At 40.9% G+C, this 17,204-nt stretch overlaps 1 protein-coding gene across 6 annotated transcripts in view; it reads left to right on the top strand.

Annotated features, from left to right (window-relative positions):
• Rbbp6 (RB binding protein 6, ubiquitin ligase) overlaps window positions 1-7,361 on the top strand; it is a 31,543-nt gene extending 24,182 nt beyond the window's left edge. For 3 of the 6 annotated variants that reach the window (XM_040755050.1, XM_040755057.1, XM_040755043.1), the window contains 4 exons: window positions 1,774-2,136; window positions 2,426-2,527; window positions 3,343-5,091; window positions 5,385-7,361. In XM_040755050.1, the coding sequence (XP_040610984.1) occupies window positions 1,774-2,136; window positions 2,426-2,527; window positions 3,343-5,091; window positions 5,385-6,948 (3,778 nt within the window). In that variant the 3' untranslated portion in view covers window positions 6,949-7,361. The remainder of the gene's footprint in view (window positions 1-1,773; window positions 2,137-2,425; window positions 2,528-3,342; window positions 5,092-5,384) is intronic. The other 3 variants (XM_040755072.1, XM_040755064.1, XM_040755083.1) reach the window with 2 other exon arrangements.
• The last annotated feature ends 9,843 nt before the right edge of the window (window positions 7,362-17,204 follow it).

Here is a 17,204-nt window from a genome sequence, read left to right as displayed (position 1 = left end):
TTCTCTTAAGTCTTTAGCAGTTGTCCTTAAGTAATCTAGGAACTAGGAGCTATAGTTCAGTGGTTAAGTGGCTGCCTAGCCTATGTAAGGCCCTAGGTTCAATCCCCAGCAGATGCAGTATAAAATCTCATTTGAAGTTATGCTTAAAATTTTTTTTATTGCTAAGTGTAGTGCACACCTGTAATCCCAGTGTTTGTGAGGCTAAGGCAGGTTGTGAGTTGGAGGCCAGGCTGAATGACATAACCAGACCTGTCTGTGGAGGAAGGAGTATAGAAAAACATAATATAGGACAGACAAATTAGCACAATGACAAAAGTTTAAATCTCCATCTTTGGTATGTATGTGTGAACATGCGTGCTTACAGAGGCCCATGGAGGATTTCAGGTACCCTGCTCTATCATTCTGTCTTATTCTTTTGAGAAAAGACAGCTCACTGAGACTAGAGCTAGACTGATAGGCAGCAAGCCCCAGCAGTCGTCTGTCTGCCCCTCCCAACACTGGGGTTAAATATAGGAATGCATGGCCACACATGGCTTTTTAGGTGGGTGTTGGGAGTTTGGTTGGGCTCAACTCTTTGCACTTGTGCAAGCACTCTTACCCACTCACTGAGCCATTTCTTTCACTCTTCACACTCTGTTCTTTGTATTCTTTCCAATGATTACTTGGTCTGTATCAATATATCATTATATATATATATATATATATATATATATATATATACAGCTTACGAGAGAAAGTTAGCCAGTTCAGCTCCCAGATGGGAAAAAGGATTGTGTTTCTGTCCCAGTCTTTCTCAACCTTCTTTTCCAAAAGAAAAGTCCAGGAAATTCGTTGGACTTCTTGCTCTCTCTCTCACAGTGTTCATTTAGAAAGCCATAGGTTTTTACTATGGTAGTGGTTATTTCAATCAGGGTCCAAAGACTTCCAGCTTTGTTATGGCTATTACTGATCTTCTAGTGCTTCATTCAGTATTGCAATCTTATGACAGTTAGCTGCCTTTGTAACTAGATTGCATTAAAAGAAGGTGGTGTGTACTAATTCATGGTTCCCAGCACACTTAAGTCTAAATGCCTGCTGTTGCTGTCCCATACTATTTGCTCATTGTATAAAAAACCATTAGCTTAGCAAAAGCAGACACAGATTCTTTGAGACGATTCAGAAACTTCAGCACTGTTACTTTGGTTTATAAGGGAAAATGTTGACATTTTCAGTTTTGATTACAAATGCTACAATTAGTATGATTCTGTTTTGTTTGGTCTTCACCCACTTCCTCCAAAAGGAAGCTGCAGTGGTTTTTAACATGAATTTTGGGTCTAGAAAGTCATTTGGGAGACAACTAGATCACAGCCGTGTTAACCTATTACTTCCTTCAAAATATATTTCCTGTCTATTGCTAAGTGACCTTAAAAATTAGATCATGTAGCTGGAGAGGTTCAGTGGCTAAGAGCACTTGCTGCTCTTGCAGAGGATTTTTTGAAATACAGTTGAGAGGTTTTTGTTCTGGGCAAGTTTTTGCTGTTACACAAGCTGGTCTCAAGTTCAAAGACTCAAGTGATTGTCCAGCCTCCTGAGTAGTTGGGACTATAGACCTATGTCATCATACCTGGCCTGAAGAGCTAATGTATACAGATACATCTTGATTGCATTTGTGCTAGAGTAGTTGATTCTATTCCATTTTTTATACTATGGAAAATAAGAATAGAAAAAGACAACCTCATTTGTGTCAGATATATTTAATTTAAAGGTATAATACCTTGGAATTTATTTCTCCAGAAGTATAAACCGTGGGCGACACCACAGCGAAAGATCACAGAGGACTCAAGGCCCATCACTACCAGCAACTCCAGTCTTTGTACCTGTTCCACCACCTCCTTTGTATCCGCCGCCTCCCCATACACTTCCTCTTCCTCCAGGTGTACCTCCCCCACAGTTTTCTCCTCAGTTTCCTCCTGGCCAACCCCCACCTGCAGGATATAGTGTCCCTCCTCCAGGGTTTCCACCAGCTCCTGCCAATATATCAACACCTTGGGTATCATCAGGAATTCAGACTGCTCATTCAAATACCATCCCTACAACGCAAGCACCACCTTTGTCCAGGGAAGAATTCTATAGAGAGCAACGACGACTAAAGGAAGAGTGAGTATTTTCATTTGAAGTTATCATACACTTTTTCATTTTCTGATACAACATTAAATAGGTATTTTGGAAACATTTTCCAGTGTTTCCAGTTAGTAAAGAAAATTCACCTAAAATTTAAACCAAAGCCATACAAGCAACTTCCTCAGGGATACCTAGTTATTTATAGTTTTAAAGTAGAGAACTAATGGCAATTTCATTCATTTCATTCATGATCTAATTACATTTGTCTTGTTAGTTTTCTTAAATGGTTTTTGTTAACTTTCACTCTTTAACTTTATTTTACTAGGGAAAAGAAAAAGTCCAAGCTAGATGAGTTTACAAATGATTTTGCTAAGGAATTGATGGAATACAAAAAGATTCAAAAGGAGCGTAGGCGCTCATTTTCCAGGTTAGTGTTTTGCAAGCCTTCACAACAGAATTACAAATGGGACTTTGAATATCCAGGGATTACCTATGGATATAAATAACACTGCACTTAATGAGATTTTTCTGATTCGGTCTAGTTTTATAGAATGGAAGAGATGTAGCTTATTCCCCAATATGTCCATTAAAATAATGTCTCAGTGTAAATTCTATTGTGTAGAACTAGCATTTATGGGGACTAAATTGTCCTTGTCCCTTGAAGTTATTTATAATATGAAATAAATGGGGAATGTTTATGGAAGGAAAGACATAGGGAACTAGCCAGAGAGCATTCTGAGGGCCTTTGCCATAAAGCTACAGCTTCTTGCTGGAACATTAACCTGTGTGATTAAAAGGCAGTGGTAGAGTACACATTGTTGTATTGATAGAAAAAAACTGAATTACAGAAGTTCCCTGGAAGTTTTTTTTTGTTGTTTTTTAGACTTAAATTTAAAATGTGGTTCCTTTTAAAGCTAGACTCTTGGCTAGTGTAAGATAAAAATAGACTCCTAGCTTAAATAATCAGACAGGAAATTTAAATTTAATTGGCATTTGCTTAATGTTAATAAGCTCATAAAACTCTCGGTACATTAATGCACTCCACTGATTGTCAAGACTTGCCTTTTGTTTTGTAACAAGTGATTTAAGTACTTTATTCCATTTCAGTAGAGGTCATTATACCTCTTTAATCATCTAAGTTGAAACTGATGCAAAAAAAGATAAAACTATGTTAAAAGAGTGCTAGAATCTGTTTTTATTTTGTATATGTTTCTCAACCATCAACTGTGTTTTTGTTTTTAGGTCTAAATCTCCCTATAGTGGTTCATCGTATTCAAGAAGTTCATACACTTACTCAAAGTCAAGATCTGGCTCGACACGTTCACGCTCTTACTCTCGATCCTTCAGCCGCTCACACTCTCGCTCCTATTCACGATCACCCCCATACCCCAGGAGAGGCAGAGGCAAGAGCCGCAATTATCGTTCACGGTCCAGATCTCATGGATATCATCGATCTAGGTCAAGGTCACCTCCATATAGACGTTATCATTCACGGTCAAGATCTCCTCAAGCATTTAGGGGACAGTCTCCCACTAAGCGTAATGTACCTCAAGGAGAAACAGAGCGTGAGTATTTTAATAGATACAGAGAAGTTCCACCGCCTTATGACATTAAAGCCTATTATGGGCGGAGTGTCGACTTTAGAGACCCATTTGAGAAAGAACGCTACCGAGAATGGGAGAGGAAATACCGAGAGTGGTATGAGAAGTACTACAAAGGGTATGCTGTGGGGGCACAGCCTAGACCCTCAGCTAACAGAGAGGACTTCTCTCCAGAGAGACTTTTACCTCTTAATATCAGAAATTCACCCTTCACAAGAGGGCGCAGAGACGATTATCCTGCTGGACAAAGTCATAGAAATAGAAATCTAGGTGGCAGCTATCCAGAAAAGCTTTCAACAAGAGATAATCACAACCAGAAAGATAACACAAAATCAAAAGAGAGTGAGAACATTCCGGGAGACAATAAAGGAAACAAGCATAAGAAACACAGAAAACGAAGAAAGGGGGAGGAGAGTGAGAGCTTCCTTAACCCCGAGCTGTTAGAGACTTCCAGGAAATCCAGGGAGTCATCAGGAGTTGATGACACTAAGACGGATACAATGTTTGTTCTCCCAAGTAGAGATGATGCTACACCTGTTAGGGATGAACCAATGGATGCAGAATCTATCACTTTCAAATCAGTATCTGAAAAAGACAAGAGAGAAAAAGATAAGCCAAAAGTAAAAAGTGACAAGACCAAACGGAAAAGTGATGGGTCTACTACAGCCAAGAAAGAAAGTGTTTTAAAACCTTCTAAAGGACCCCAAGAAAAAGTAGATGGGGAGCGTGAAAAATCTCCTCGGTCTGAACCTCCACTTAAAAAAGCCAAAGAGGAGGCTGCAAAGACTGACTCTATAAAACCTTCATCGTCGTCTCAGAAGGATGATAAGGTCACTGGAACTCCCAGAAAAGCGCACTCTAAATCTTCAAAAGAACACCCTGAGACAAAGCCAGTCAAGGAGGAGAAGGTGAAAAAAGACTGTTCCAAAGACATCAAGCCAGAAAAGCCAGCTAATAAGGATGAAAAGGCCAAGAAGCCTGAGAAAAATAAGCTACTTGATAGCAAGGGAGAAAAAAGAAAGAGAAAAACTGAAGAAAAGATTGTAGATAAAGATTTTGAGTCATCATCAATGAAAATCTCTAAAGTAGAAGGAGCTGAAATAGTGAAACCATCACCAAAGCGGAAAATGGAAGGTGATAGTGAGAAGCTGGAGAGGACCCCAGAAAAGGACAAGATTGCATCAACTGCCCCAGCCAAAAAAATCAAACTCAACAGAGAAACTGGGAAAAAAATTGCAAGTGCAGAAAATACATCTACTACTACAAAAGAAGCCTCTGAAAAAATGGAATCAACGTCTAGCAAAATTAAACAGGAAAAAGTCAAGGGAAAGGCCAAGAGGAAAGTGGCTGGAACTGACGGCTCCAGCTCTACACTTGTGGACTACACCAGGTATGGGGCTGGGGGGCAGGTGTCCTTTGACCTTATAGATGTGTATGTTCTTGACAGTCTGGAGCATGGCAATTCAATAGACTAGCCTAGTAGAAGCATACTTTCAGGCTAGGTTATAAGAAGGTGGATGAACCACGTTGGTTTTTATAGTTTGATCAGTGTGTGTTTCTTAGAGCATAATTTAATTTTTTAAAGCTAAAAAGACATTCTATTTTAAGCTGACTTTTCTAATTTTTTTTGGTTTTATCATTAGTTATTTTCTCATTAATTAAAAGTATATCGATTCATTTTAGTACAAGCTCAACTGGAGGCAGCCCTGTGCGGAAATCTGAAGAAAAGACGGATACAAAGAGGACAGTCATTAAAACTATGGAAGAATATAATAATGACAATACAGCTCCTGCTGAAGACGTTATAATTATGATCCAGGTTCCTCAGTCCAAATGGGATAAAGACGACTTTGAATCTGAAGAAGAAGATGTTAAATCCACACAGCCTGCACAGAGTATAGGGAAACCATCTAGTATTATTAAAAATGTTACTACTAAGCCGTCCGCTCCAGTCAAGTACACTGAGAAAGAAAGTGAGCAGTCAGAGAAACTTCAGAAGCTCACCAAGGAGGTGAGCCACGAAATGACACAGCATGAAGTCAAAAGCTCAAAAGGCTCTGCATCCAGTGAGAAGGGGAGAACCAAAGACAGGGAGCACTCAGTGTTAGAGAAGGAAGTCCCTGACAAGAGAAAGAGCAGCGCCCAGCCAGAGAAGGAGAGCACCTCAGACCGTCTGAGTGAACAAGGAAATTTTAAGAATCTGTCTCAGTCTTCCAAAGAGACTAGGACTTCGGATAAACATGAATCTGTTCGCAGTTCCTCAAATAAAGACTTCACTCCTGGAAGGGACAAGAAAGTAGACTATGACAACAGAGAGCATTCCAGTTCCAAGCGAAGAGATGAGAGGAGTGAGTTAGTAAGAAGGAAGGACTCTCCTCCTCGAAGTAAAGATTCTTCATCTGGACAGAAAGGTAAGCTGAGGGAGGAGAGAGATTTGCCTAAAAAGGGAACAGAGTCCAAAAAAAGTAATTCTAGTCCCCCAAGAGAAAAAAAGCCTCATGATCATAAAGCCCCCTACGATACCAAACGCTCATGTGAAGAGATAAAGTCTGTAGATAAAAACTCTGGGAAGGAACGGGAGAAGTATGCTGCTGAGGCTAGAAACGGGAAAGAGTCCAGTAGTGGTGGCAAGTTGCCATATATACCTAACCCACCAGATCCTGCAGTTGAGAAAGAACCGTTTGCTGGGCAGGTTGATAAGAGTACCATCAAGCCAAAACCCCAGTTCAGTCATTCCTCTCGGCTTTCCTCTGATCTAACTAGAGAGACTGATGAGGCTGCTTTTGAACCAGACTATAACGAGAGCGACAGTGAGAGCAATGTATCTGTGAAGGAAGAGGAAGCTGTGGCCATTGTCTCCAAGGACTTGAAAGAAAAGACAACAGAGAAAACAAAAGAGAGCTTGAATGTAGCAGCAGCCATCCAGCCAGGTGCAGACAGGAGCCAAAGTCAGAGCAGCCCTAGCGTTAGTCCAAGTAGAAGTCACAGCCCTTCTGGCAGCCAGACCCGAAGCCACAGCAGCAGTCCCAGCTCAGCAGGAAGCCAGGACAGCAAGAAGAAGAAGAAGAAGAAAGAGAAGAAAAAGCACAAGAAGCATAAAAAGCACAAGAAGCACAAGAAGCATGCGGGTGCAGACGCTGACGCCGAGAAGAGCCAGAAACACAAACACAAGAAGAAAAAGGCAAAGAAGAGCAAGGACAAGGACAAGGAGAAAGATGACCAAAAAGCGAAATCTGTCACTGTGTGAAGGGCGGATGTTTTAATTGACTTAATTACTAAGTCATCTATCTGTATTAAACTGTTATAATGTAAAGAGATCCCAGCCTTGTAAATAATGAATGGAAGACCCTGTGCTGCACTTAAAGTATTTGCTGCTTGATTCTTTCATTTTTACATCAGAGCTTTATAACGAACTTTTGTACAGAATTGTGAGTTGTGACCATGGAACATAAGAGCTTTTGCTAGGGCCTATTATTTTTAACCACCATTAATTAGTTGGGGTGGAGTTTACTGTACTGTGAAATTTTCACATTTGAATTTTTTTAATTGCCTGGCAAATGCTGGTATCAGTTCAAAAATATCAGCAGAATGATTTGCTGAACTCATTACAGCCCCGTTATGTCACTTTTTGATTACAATAAAAGTTTTCAGTAAACTTTTTACATGTTGAAGATGTATTTATTTATAGAGATAATAGTGTCTCATTTCCTCTCTTTCCAATACTCTTCCAGCCTGTAAGTCAAACTGAATAGACAGAATTCTTTTTATTTCATATGCTTTGAAGGTTTGCCTGCATATGTGTTTGTGTGAGGATGCTGGATTCCGTAGAACTGGGGTTACAGACAGTTGGGAGCTGGGAATTGAACCCTGGTTTTCTGAAAGAGCTGCCAGTGCTCTTAACCGCTGAGCCATTTCTGCATCCCGAATAGACAGAATTCTAAACATTGCAAATGGACTTCAGAGGGGGCTGGTAGAAGATCTTCATTTCTAGTAATGAGAAGTTGGGTTTCTAAAAAGGGGGTAGGGTGCTTACATCTTAGAGATGAGGAATTAGGCCTATTTTCCAGCTGTTTGGTTTTGGTTTTGTTTCCCCCCTGCCCCTTGGAATTCTGCTACATTCCTTAAAGAAACAAATTTAAGCTGAGTGGTTTTGTCCTCTGCTCCACTGACAAAAGTAAGTGGTCATGAGACTAGCAGGGGTCTCTCCTTCACTGCTGCTTTAGGAACCTAGTGATGGCACCAAAAGGATTTGGGGACAGGTTTTAGAAGACATGGCATAAATAGGGCTTTTCACAACCCATGGCTTGGGAACAGCTGGTCTGTCATCCTAAGGTGCTGTGCAGGAGCCAAGAACTTTGGCAGGTTTACTCTAACAGAAAGGTATGCCGCGTGTATTGTACTCCATATAATTGCTGGTTCACAGCCTCGGGATAAGACATTTGAATGTGATGTTTTTTCTATGTGTTGTGTGTCCATGGAGGCAGAAGAAGGATTTGGAGCCCTCTAACTGCTGGAGTTACAAGTAGTTGTGAGCTGCCTTATGTGGAAGCTGGGAACCAAATTCTGTTCCTGTGTAAGAGCAGCAAGCACTTTCCACCACCAAGCCATCTTTCCAGCTCCTGAGATTGGTGTAAAGGAAACACAAGTGCTGAGAGTGTGAAAGTCATTCAGGCTCAAGTTGATTTTGAAGATGCTGCCTTTGAGCCCAAATACCTTTGCTGTGATGGCTCTCCCTGCCGCAATGCCAGTCACACTTGTTTGTTCCCACATATGCCTGATGTCTGGAGTGGCATGTTCTGACCACTCCAGCCCACATGCCACTTAAGCTTTGACAGACTATGCTCTCAATTCCTGCTGATGAGATCTATAACCTGATCCTGTTTCCCATATCCATTGAAGATTCGGTACACAGAACCATCCTGTCTTACCTGAGTTGTTCACATTGGGCTCATTCTTTAAGCTTAGCTGACCTGCTCTTTAGTTGCAGCCCACTCCTGTGAGTTTCCTGGCTACTGACCGTGTGAAGTGTTGTTTCTTTGCAATTAAGAGCACTTTTCCAGCTTCATCAGTTGGTGTTTGAACTCCTTAGTCCTTCATTATTTTCTTGTAACCTATACCTTTTCATATGTCAGCATCCACAGAACCTGTGCCTGCCCCCATCGCCCTTAACTGCTCAGTGAGTTAAATGCTTACATAAGCCTAAGGACTTGAGTTTGAATGCCGCAAACCCAAGTAAAGCCAGATGCTACATACGGATCTGTAATTCCAGTGTTCCTACAATGAGATGGAAGGTAAAGATTAGAGATCGTCTGGAAGCTTGTGTGGCAAGCAACAGACACTGACTCCAGGTGGAAGAAAAGGTCCAACCCCAACCCCAGGCTTGGCCTTTGACCTCCACATGAATGTTACAGATTTTATTTTGTATGTGACTATAGAGGTGTAGAGATTGTAGGTCAACTTGAAATAGCCAATAAAAGTTTTTGTTTGTTTTTTAAATTACTATTCACTAGGCACTTCCAAGTGCTTGTACTTTATTTAACCATTAAAAATACCTCTACCTCTGACCCTTCATGGTACATGTGATTTTTTTTTTAAACCTCTGCTATTCATGTTAGTACCTGACTGATGGCAACTTGCACCTTGCTGTGAGGAGGAATCAGACAACAGGAAGATTCCATCTTGTTTTGCTGGTCATCCAAAAGGCCATGTTGCATCTTACCATATAAATTTGCCTTTCCTTATTTAAAATAATGGGTATGGGTATTTGTGTGTCTGTGTGGCTTTATGCATGTGAGTGCAGTGCCCATAGAGGCCAGAAGAGGGTGGCAGATCCCCCCTAGAGCTGGACTTAACAGGTGGTTTTGTGATCTGTCCCAAGTGGGTGCTGAGAACCAAATTCAGCACTCATTGACTATTGAGCCATCTCTTCTGCCCTTTGAGAATTTGTTTTGTTTTTTTTAATCTCACCATGTAACCCAGACTGTTTTGTTGGTGTTTGATTTTTGATTTGGGTTTGTTCGATTGAACCTAGAGGTCTTGTACTCATAGATAAGCAAATGTTCTGCCCGTAATCTATAGCTCCAGCCATCAGACTGCCCGTGATCATGTAGTAATCCTTCTGCCTCTGTCTTTTGAGTACTGGGATTAAAGGCATGTGCCTGCACCTGGTCCCAGTTTCTGTGTGTGTGTGTGTTTATGAAATACATGGGACAATGTTCAGTGTAGTCACTGCATTGTACAGCAGCACACCAGCAGTTTTGCTCCTGCCAAACTATAACTTGATACCCACCATCATTGTCATAACCTCCCCATCCTCTGCTGAACACCATTGCACCACATCTTTATCTGCAAAATCAAAATTTTACCCTATTGTACTTTTGGTTTGAGACAAGGTCTTATTTATACTCTAGCCCAGAATGGCCTGGTTATTTGATATGTAGCCCCAGCTGGCCTCAAACTCCTGCAACAACCTCCCAAGTGCTAGAACTGCAACTGTGCCCTGACATCAGATCAACCTTTATATTCACATATGGATGGGGCTGTGGGCAGAACCCACATGGTAGAAGAGAGCCAACCCAAGCAATTTGTCCTCTGACCTCCACATGGGCATCCCTTGCTCATGCATGTTCACACATGTAAACAGGCTTTCATTCTTTTTTTTTTTTTTTTTTTTTTTTTTTGGTTTTTCGAGACAGGGTTTCCCTGTGGCTTTGGAGGCTGTCCTGGAACTCGCTCGGTAGACCAGGCTGGTCTCGAACTCACAGAGATCCGCCTGCCTCTGCCTCCCGAGTGCTGGGATTAAAGGCGTGCGCCACCAACGCCTGGCGCTTTCATTCTTTTTTATGACTGGAAAGTATTCTACTGTGTACAGTACTTTATTTGCTAATCAGTTGATGGACACTTAGGGTTTTGGGGGGGTTTTTTGTTGCTATCGTGAATAGTGTTAAAACTAACGGAATATAAGGTATTTTTTGTTTTGTTTTGCAAATTGATTTCATTTCCTTTGGATATATATATATATCAAATGGGGTTTGCTGGATCACAGGGGCAGGTTTTTTAAAAATAAGGTCTCAGTATGTAGCCCAAGCAGGCTGTCATTCACTATAGAACCCAGTATGGACTCGGTGAGTCTTCCATTTCTGTCTCCTGAGTGCTCGGATTACTGGTGTGTGTCCCTACATCTGGCTAATTTTGTGATGGTATTGCCACGCTGCCTGACCTGACCCTGCACTGCTTAGTTCAAGGTTTCTTCACACACACACACACACACACACACACACACCCCTAGTTTCCCACCTCTGAATAATGAGTAATTATAGGTGCAAAGCTCTACATTGGCTATTTCTAGTCTTTTGAGAAACATCCATATTTCTCTCCATAATTGGCTCTGCAATCTTATTTCCTGCCAACAATGTATAAAGATTGTGTTGTTCACTTGTTCATGTCCTTACCAGCGGCTGACCCACTGCTTTTAAAAGAAGAGTGGTGAGTCTAGAGAGATGGCTTAGGCAAAGTATGAGGCCCAGAGTTCAGATCCACAGAACCCAAGAAAAACCAGACATGGGACCACATTTATGCAACCCAAGCACTTCTATGGTAAGATGGGGGACAGAGACAAGAAACTCCCCAGCAGTTCACAGACTGCTACACAGGTGCCAGAATGCTAAGGCAGTGTAGGAGGAGTATCACAAGTTTAAGGCCAGCCAGAGTTAGACCCTGGATTTTCCATAAAACATTAATGGAAAGTAAACAATGATATCATTTAAAAACAACATGAATCTTGTGTTTTCTTTGAAATGTGACTTTTTCATAGTTTGCTTGAATTTTAGCTTTTCCCTTATAGTGTGATTTTTGTTTTAGTAATTCATTTGAAGTTGCCATGGCAAGGATGAATCTTTTTCATTTTAAGCCAGGTGGTGCTGGCATATGCCTTTAGTCCCAGCACTGGGGAGACAAAGGCAGGCAGATCCCTGTGAGTTCAAGGCCAGCCTGGTCTACAAAGCTACACAGAGAAACCCTGTCTTGAAAAAGAAAACGATTTTATTTTAAAATCTTTAGTGGTTTTTTAATTTCTAATAAGAGACTGGACATAGAATTAGGATTCAGAATAAAATACTCTTTTCTGTAAACTTGGCACCTTAGTGAAATTTATTGTCTAAATACTGTTTATCCAAGGTTTAATAACATGTAAAGCTAATGGATTGTTTTTCATTTCTTAAAACCAAATATATGAAAAGTTATCAGGGAAGGGGCCATCAGTAGAGAACCAGAAAGGAGGCTGGGATGGGGAGAGGAAGGGAAGGGACACTCTCACTGCTGCTCCTCATGCAGCACTCCACCCTTGGGAAGCATTGTGTATTGTGCACCCATAGTCTGGAGCAATTGAGGGATGTTCTTTTCTGGCTTAAGACAGGGTCTTGCTATGTAGTCTCAACAGGCCTTGAAACCCATTCAAAGCAGGCTTCCTGCCTCAGCTTTGTGAAGTCTGACGTCAATCGCAGTTGTTTATCAACACACCTGGCTGGAATAGCTGCTTTGAAACCACTTATAAGGGCCAGGAAGACTGCTCAGTGGTTAGGGTATTTGCGCCACAGCTGGAAAAGGACCCATGTAAATGCCAGGTGGATGAGGTGGCTAGCTTGCCACTCTAGGCTCAGAAGGCAGATCCCTAGGGTAAACTAAACTAACAAAGCTAGTCATATTTCAAGCTCTAGATTTGACTGAGAGACCCTGTCAAAAATCCCTGACATCATCTTGGGCCCCCATAGTCCTTGCACTTGTGTTGCAAACATAACTCCCACACATGTGCTCACAGGCAAAAAACAAAAACCATGCATATTACATAGCACATGTGAAAATGAAAACCATTATAAAATCACACTTAATATGATGAAAATTTCACAAGAAAGGCAGGAGGCACAGGCTACAGTGGTTGTAGCTCCAGGAATGATTTAATCTGGGAAGGAAGTTAGGTCACATGTCTCATCCCATGGCTATTGAGAGATGGGCCATATGGCTTTTATAGCACTGTGGTGTTGGCACCAGAACTGACAGACAAGTTGTCAGAACTGATAGAAAGCTGGAAATTGGGCTACATGTGAAACTCTCAACTGTAAAGTTCTGTTGTGCATCAGCATAAGCAACTGTAAGAAGTGTAGGTTTTTCTTTCAATGCACTTTGAAAAATATTTTATCCAAAACCTTTGGTTTTGGTGAGTGTTCCCATTTCCAGGATCATCTCATTTTACTAGTTTAAGTATGTTTTCAAACCTGCTAGTCAACTGGATACCTAGGCTCTTCATATCTAGGTGTGTGTGTATTAATGTCTTATGTTAATATAGTATTAAATTTATATATATGCATATATATATATATATTAAACATACGGGACTTCATTTCCCCCTGCTTTTTTCTGTCTCCCAACACACTGTGTAGTCTATGATAACCATGAACTCCTGATCTTCCTACTTCCACCTACCAAGAGCTAGCATTACAGACCTGTACCACCTTGATTATACAGTCCAGGGGATGGAACCCAGGGATTCATGCATTCTAGGCAAGCAGGCTGCATCCCCAGCTCATCTCTAATAATATTTTTTATGCTTGTAGTGCAAGATCTAGTTTCTACTGGTTTGTTCCTTTTTTATTTTGCTTTTTTTTTTCCTTCTGGTCTTCACACTATAGGAGCATCCCAATTTCCACAATGTTCTAGCAATTCTCCCTTCCTTCCCAGAACACATATGATCCTTTTGTGTGCACACCCCCATCCCTGTACACCAAAGCTCTTCATCTTTTAAACTGAAGTTAGTCATTAAGGCACTTCCCTCAACCGAGAGTCACACCACCTGAGATGAATTGTGCCATTGGCGGGCAGAAGCAGCTACTGATGGTGCTTTCAAACAGCAACGCTCCCTCTGTCCACAGTTTGTTAAGCTACACAGAGCACAAGTAGTCATTTGATTTATAAATGTTAAATGTCACTGACAGTAAAACAAAAATGCCAATGCAAGTTGCATTATCACCGGGTGATGTTGGTGCACCCCTTTAGCACCAGCACTCAGGAGGCAGAGGCAGGAGGATCTCTCTGAGTTTGGCCTCATTGCACGGAGAAACCCTGTCTTGAAAAACAAAAACAAACAAAAAAGTTGTACTGTCTTCATAATTGGATTTGCGCAGACCCAAACCAGCACATTGGTGCACCTCTCCCAAAGCCCATTCAAGTAAAATTTTACCACTGACTTAAATCAAAATGGGACTCCACAATGCTTATGTATAAAATGAGAACCAATGAGATGGCTCAGCATCATTGAGTTGCCTCAAAAGCCCGATGACCTGAATTAAATCCCTGGAACCCACATAAAGGTAAAGGGCAGACTAGACTCTGTAGACTTGTCATTGACCTTCCCACCTGTGACTTAACATTCATGCAGCCTACTCCTCCCTCCACACACATGATAGGCACCACAGTAATAAAGACAAACACCTCAAAAGTGAGTCATTTGCTATAATAAGTTTCCTCATAAAATTTTATTTTTCCTGGAATTCATAAAATCTCTCATTTTAGAAAATGGTTAGCAATAGACCCCAGAAACCTCAGTACATTCAAATGCACCAAGGGTTCCATCAATAGACCCCAGGAACCTCAGTACATTCAAATGCACCAAGGGTTCCATCAATAGACCCCAGAAACCTCAGTAAATTCAAATGCACCAAGGGTTCCGTCTATCTTACTTTTCTCTTCCCAGCTGAATTATTCCTGCTATAGCCTTTTTCTTCCTATTGATCAAAAACAGGCTGTCCCTCTAGTCCTCCCACAAAGCTGCCATCATGCCAACTCCTGGGAATTCACCCTGGTCCCATGAATCATCTCATCAAATTGTTGTCACCCACCCAGGATTATTATTTTTTTTTAGGTATTTCTCTTTTGCTTTTTTTTAGACTTGAAAATAGATTTTTAATGCAATATATTGATTACACTTCCCCTCCCCCAGCTTCCAGCTCCTTCTCACATCCCTGCCCACCCAAATCCACACTCTTTCTTTCTCAGTCTCATTAGAATATAAACAGACATCTAAAAATAGTAATAATAATACTAATAAGATAAAATAAAAACCACAAACAGAGCTAGGACAGAACAGTGTCGTCTCTCGTTGTTTGGAATAGGGGATGCATGCTCTAGAAAATCTCTGATTAGGGTTCTCAGAAGGTAAAAATGTCTAACTTGTAATTTCAGAGATTCTCTTACCCCAATGGAGTCTGTGTGAAAAATTACCTTCACTCATACTTGGAGAGCATTCTCTACTACAACTTCTGATATAAGTTGTTCAAAGCCATTTGACTAATCCATTTCTATACAGGATTTTTTTTGTGGCACTTCCTTTTATTCTAAGTACATTTGCTTTTACATTTTATTTCTGTGTGTGTGTGTGTGAGTGTGTGTGTGTGTGTCTGTGTGTGTACACATGCAAATGCATGGTGTGAGGGTGGAGGGGAAACCAGTGGACAGCTTCTACCATTTGGGTCTCTGGGATCGAATTCAAATCCTCAAGCTTGGTGGTAGCTACCTTGCCAGCCCTACCTTTGTTTCTGAGTTGTATAAAACATCTGATGTCTTGATCTCCATGGGGAATTTGATCATCATCATGATGTTAGAGTTCAAGGTGCCAGAATTACCAGAAGAGGGCATCAGATCCCCCTGGAACTAGATGGTTGTGAGCTACTGTGTGGGAGCTGGGTGTTTTGACATGTATGTATAGGTGCCAGGAGAGGTCAGAAGAGGGTATCTGATCCCCTGGGACTGGAGTTGCATAGAGTTGTGAGCTGCCATGTGGATGATGGGAACTGAACTCGCATCCTCTTTAAGAGCAGCATGTGCTCTTAACTGCTGAGTCATTTCTCCAGCCCTTTTTGTTTTTGTTTTTGTTTTTGGCATGAGAATATTCCATGCCCCTGAAACACCTGCTGAAGAACTAATATTTGCCCTGTTGAAGCTTGGCACCTTTTCCAAAATTGCCTGATAATTTACATAAAGATTTATGTCTGGATTCTCAATTTTATTCTACTGATTCCCATAGACAGATAAATAATGGTATGTATATATGCCTACAGATATTTACCTATGTACCAGTTCCATTGTATATGTGATGTTTTGAAATGAGGAAGTGTGAATTCTCAAACTTTGTTCTTAAATTTTTAAAAGATTTATCTATTTTTTAAAATGTTTTATGTGGATGGGGGTTTTGTCTGCTTATATATTACAAGTATGCAGTGCCTGCAGAGGCCAGCTGAGGGCGCATGTCCTCTGGAACAGGAATTACAGATGGTTGTGAACCACGGTGTAGGTGTAAGGAACTAAATTAGGTCCTCTGCCAGAGTAGACAGTGTTTTGACGGCTGGGCCACCTCTCTAGCAAGTGTTTCTACCACTGAGCCACCTCTCCAGCCATTGTTTTAAAATTTTCCATAAAAGTTTAGGTTTATCCTGTCTATTTCTGAAAAAACTATGGCTAGGATTTTACTTTTGATGCTATTATAAATTGAGTGGCCTTTAAAGTTTCATTTGCTTTTAGTTTAAGAAAAAAATGACCTGTGTGTGTGTGAGTGCACACACATACCATGGAGAATCAAAGGGCAATTCTCAGAAGTCAATTCTCTTTTCCTACCATGTGGGCCCAGGGATCCAGCTCAGATAGTCACCCTTGGCAATAGATCCCTTTTCTGACTGGCTATCTCTCTGTCAATGTCCCCCTAACAGTGCAGGATTTTTACTTATAAACATGCTTCTTTAAAGGGCTGTCCCAGCAGTCTGGGGGACCTGGGTTCAACCCCCAGCACACACTTGGTGGCTCACACCACTCTGTAACTCCAGTCTCAAGGGATATGACTGCCTTTTCTGGCCCCTGAAGGCACCAAGCACACATGTGGGGCACAGGTACACATGCCGACAAAATGCTCATACAGATAAAAATAAAAATAAAAATAAACTTTTAGAAAAAATAATACTTCTTTCTACTCTTCATTTATTAAGTATTTGTAATTATGGAAGGATGTTGGATTTCATCAAATGCTTTTGCTGCAGCTTTTGACATGGTCATGAGGGTTTCATCCTTATTTTGTTAACAGATTATTGTATTCATTTGCTTATGTTAATCTAACTCTACATTTCGGAACTAAATCCCACTAGTGTATAATTCTTTTCTATGTATTACTGAATTCAGTTTGCTGGTATTTTCCCATCTATAGAGATACTGGTTTCTGGTTTTCTGTACCACAGTTATCTGGTTTTGGTATCAGGCTCCTGCTGTTCTCATAAAACGAGTTTGAAAGTGTTGGTGATTCTTTTTGAGTTAATGGTTATCAATAATGCAATGTCCTGATCAGGGTCTCCTTTTGCATATGTAAATTAGTTATGTTGTGTTATTTGTTTAAAAGGCTCTACTGTGTCTGTTGTGATATCCCCTTCTGTTGTTGACCACTAGGTCTCTCTGTGAACTCTCTGGTCCCCT

The sequence above is a fragment of the Mesocricetus auratus genome, unplaced genomic scaffold (assembly GCF_017639785.1).
Source record: "Mesocricetus auratus isolate SY011 unplaced genomic scaffold, BCM_Maur_2.0 Super-Scaffold_4256, whole genome shotgun sequence".
NCBI classification, from domain to species: Eukaryota; Metazoa; Chordata; class Mammalia; order Rodentia; family Cricetidae; genus Mesocricetus; species Mesocricetus auratus.
This window is presented reverse-complemented; position numbering and strand designations above follow the sequence as displayed.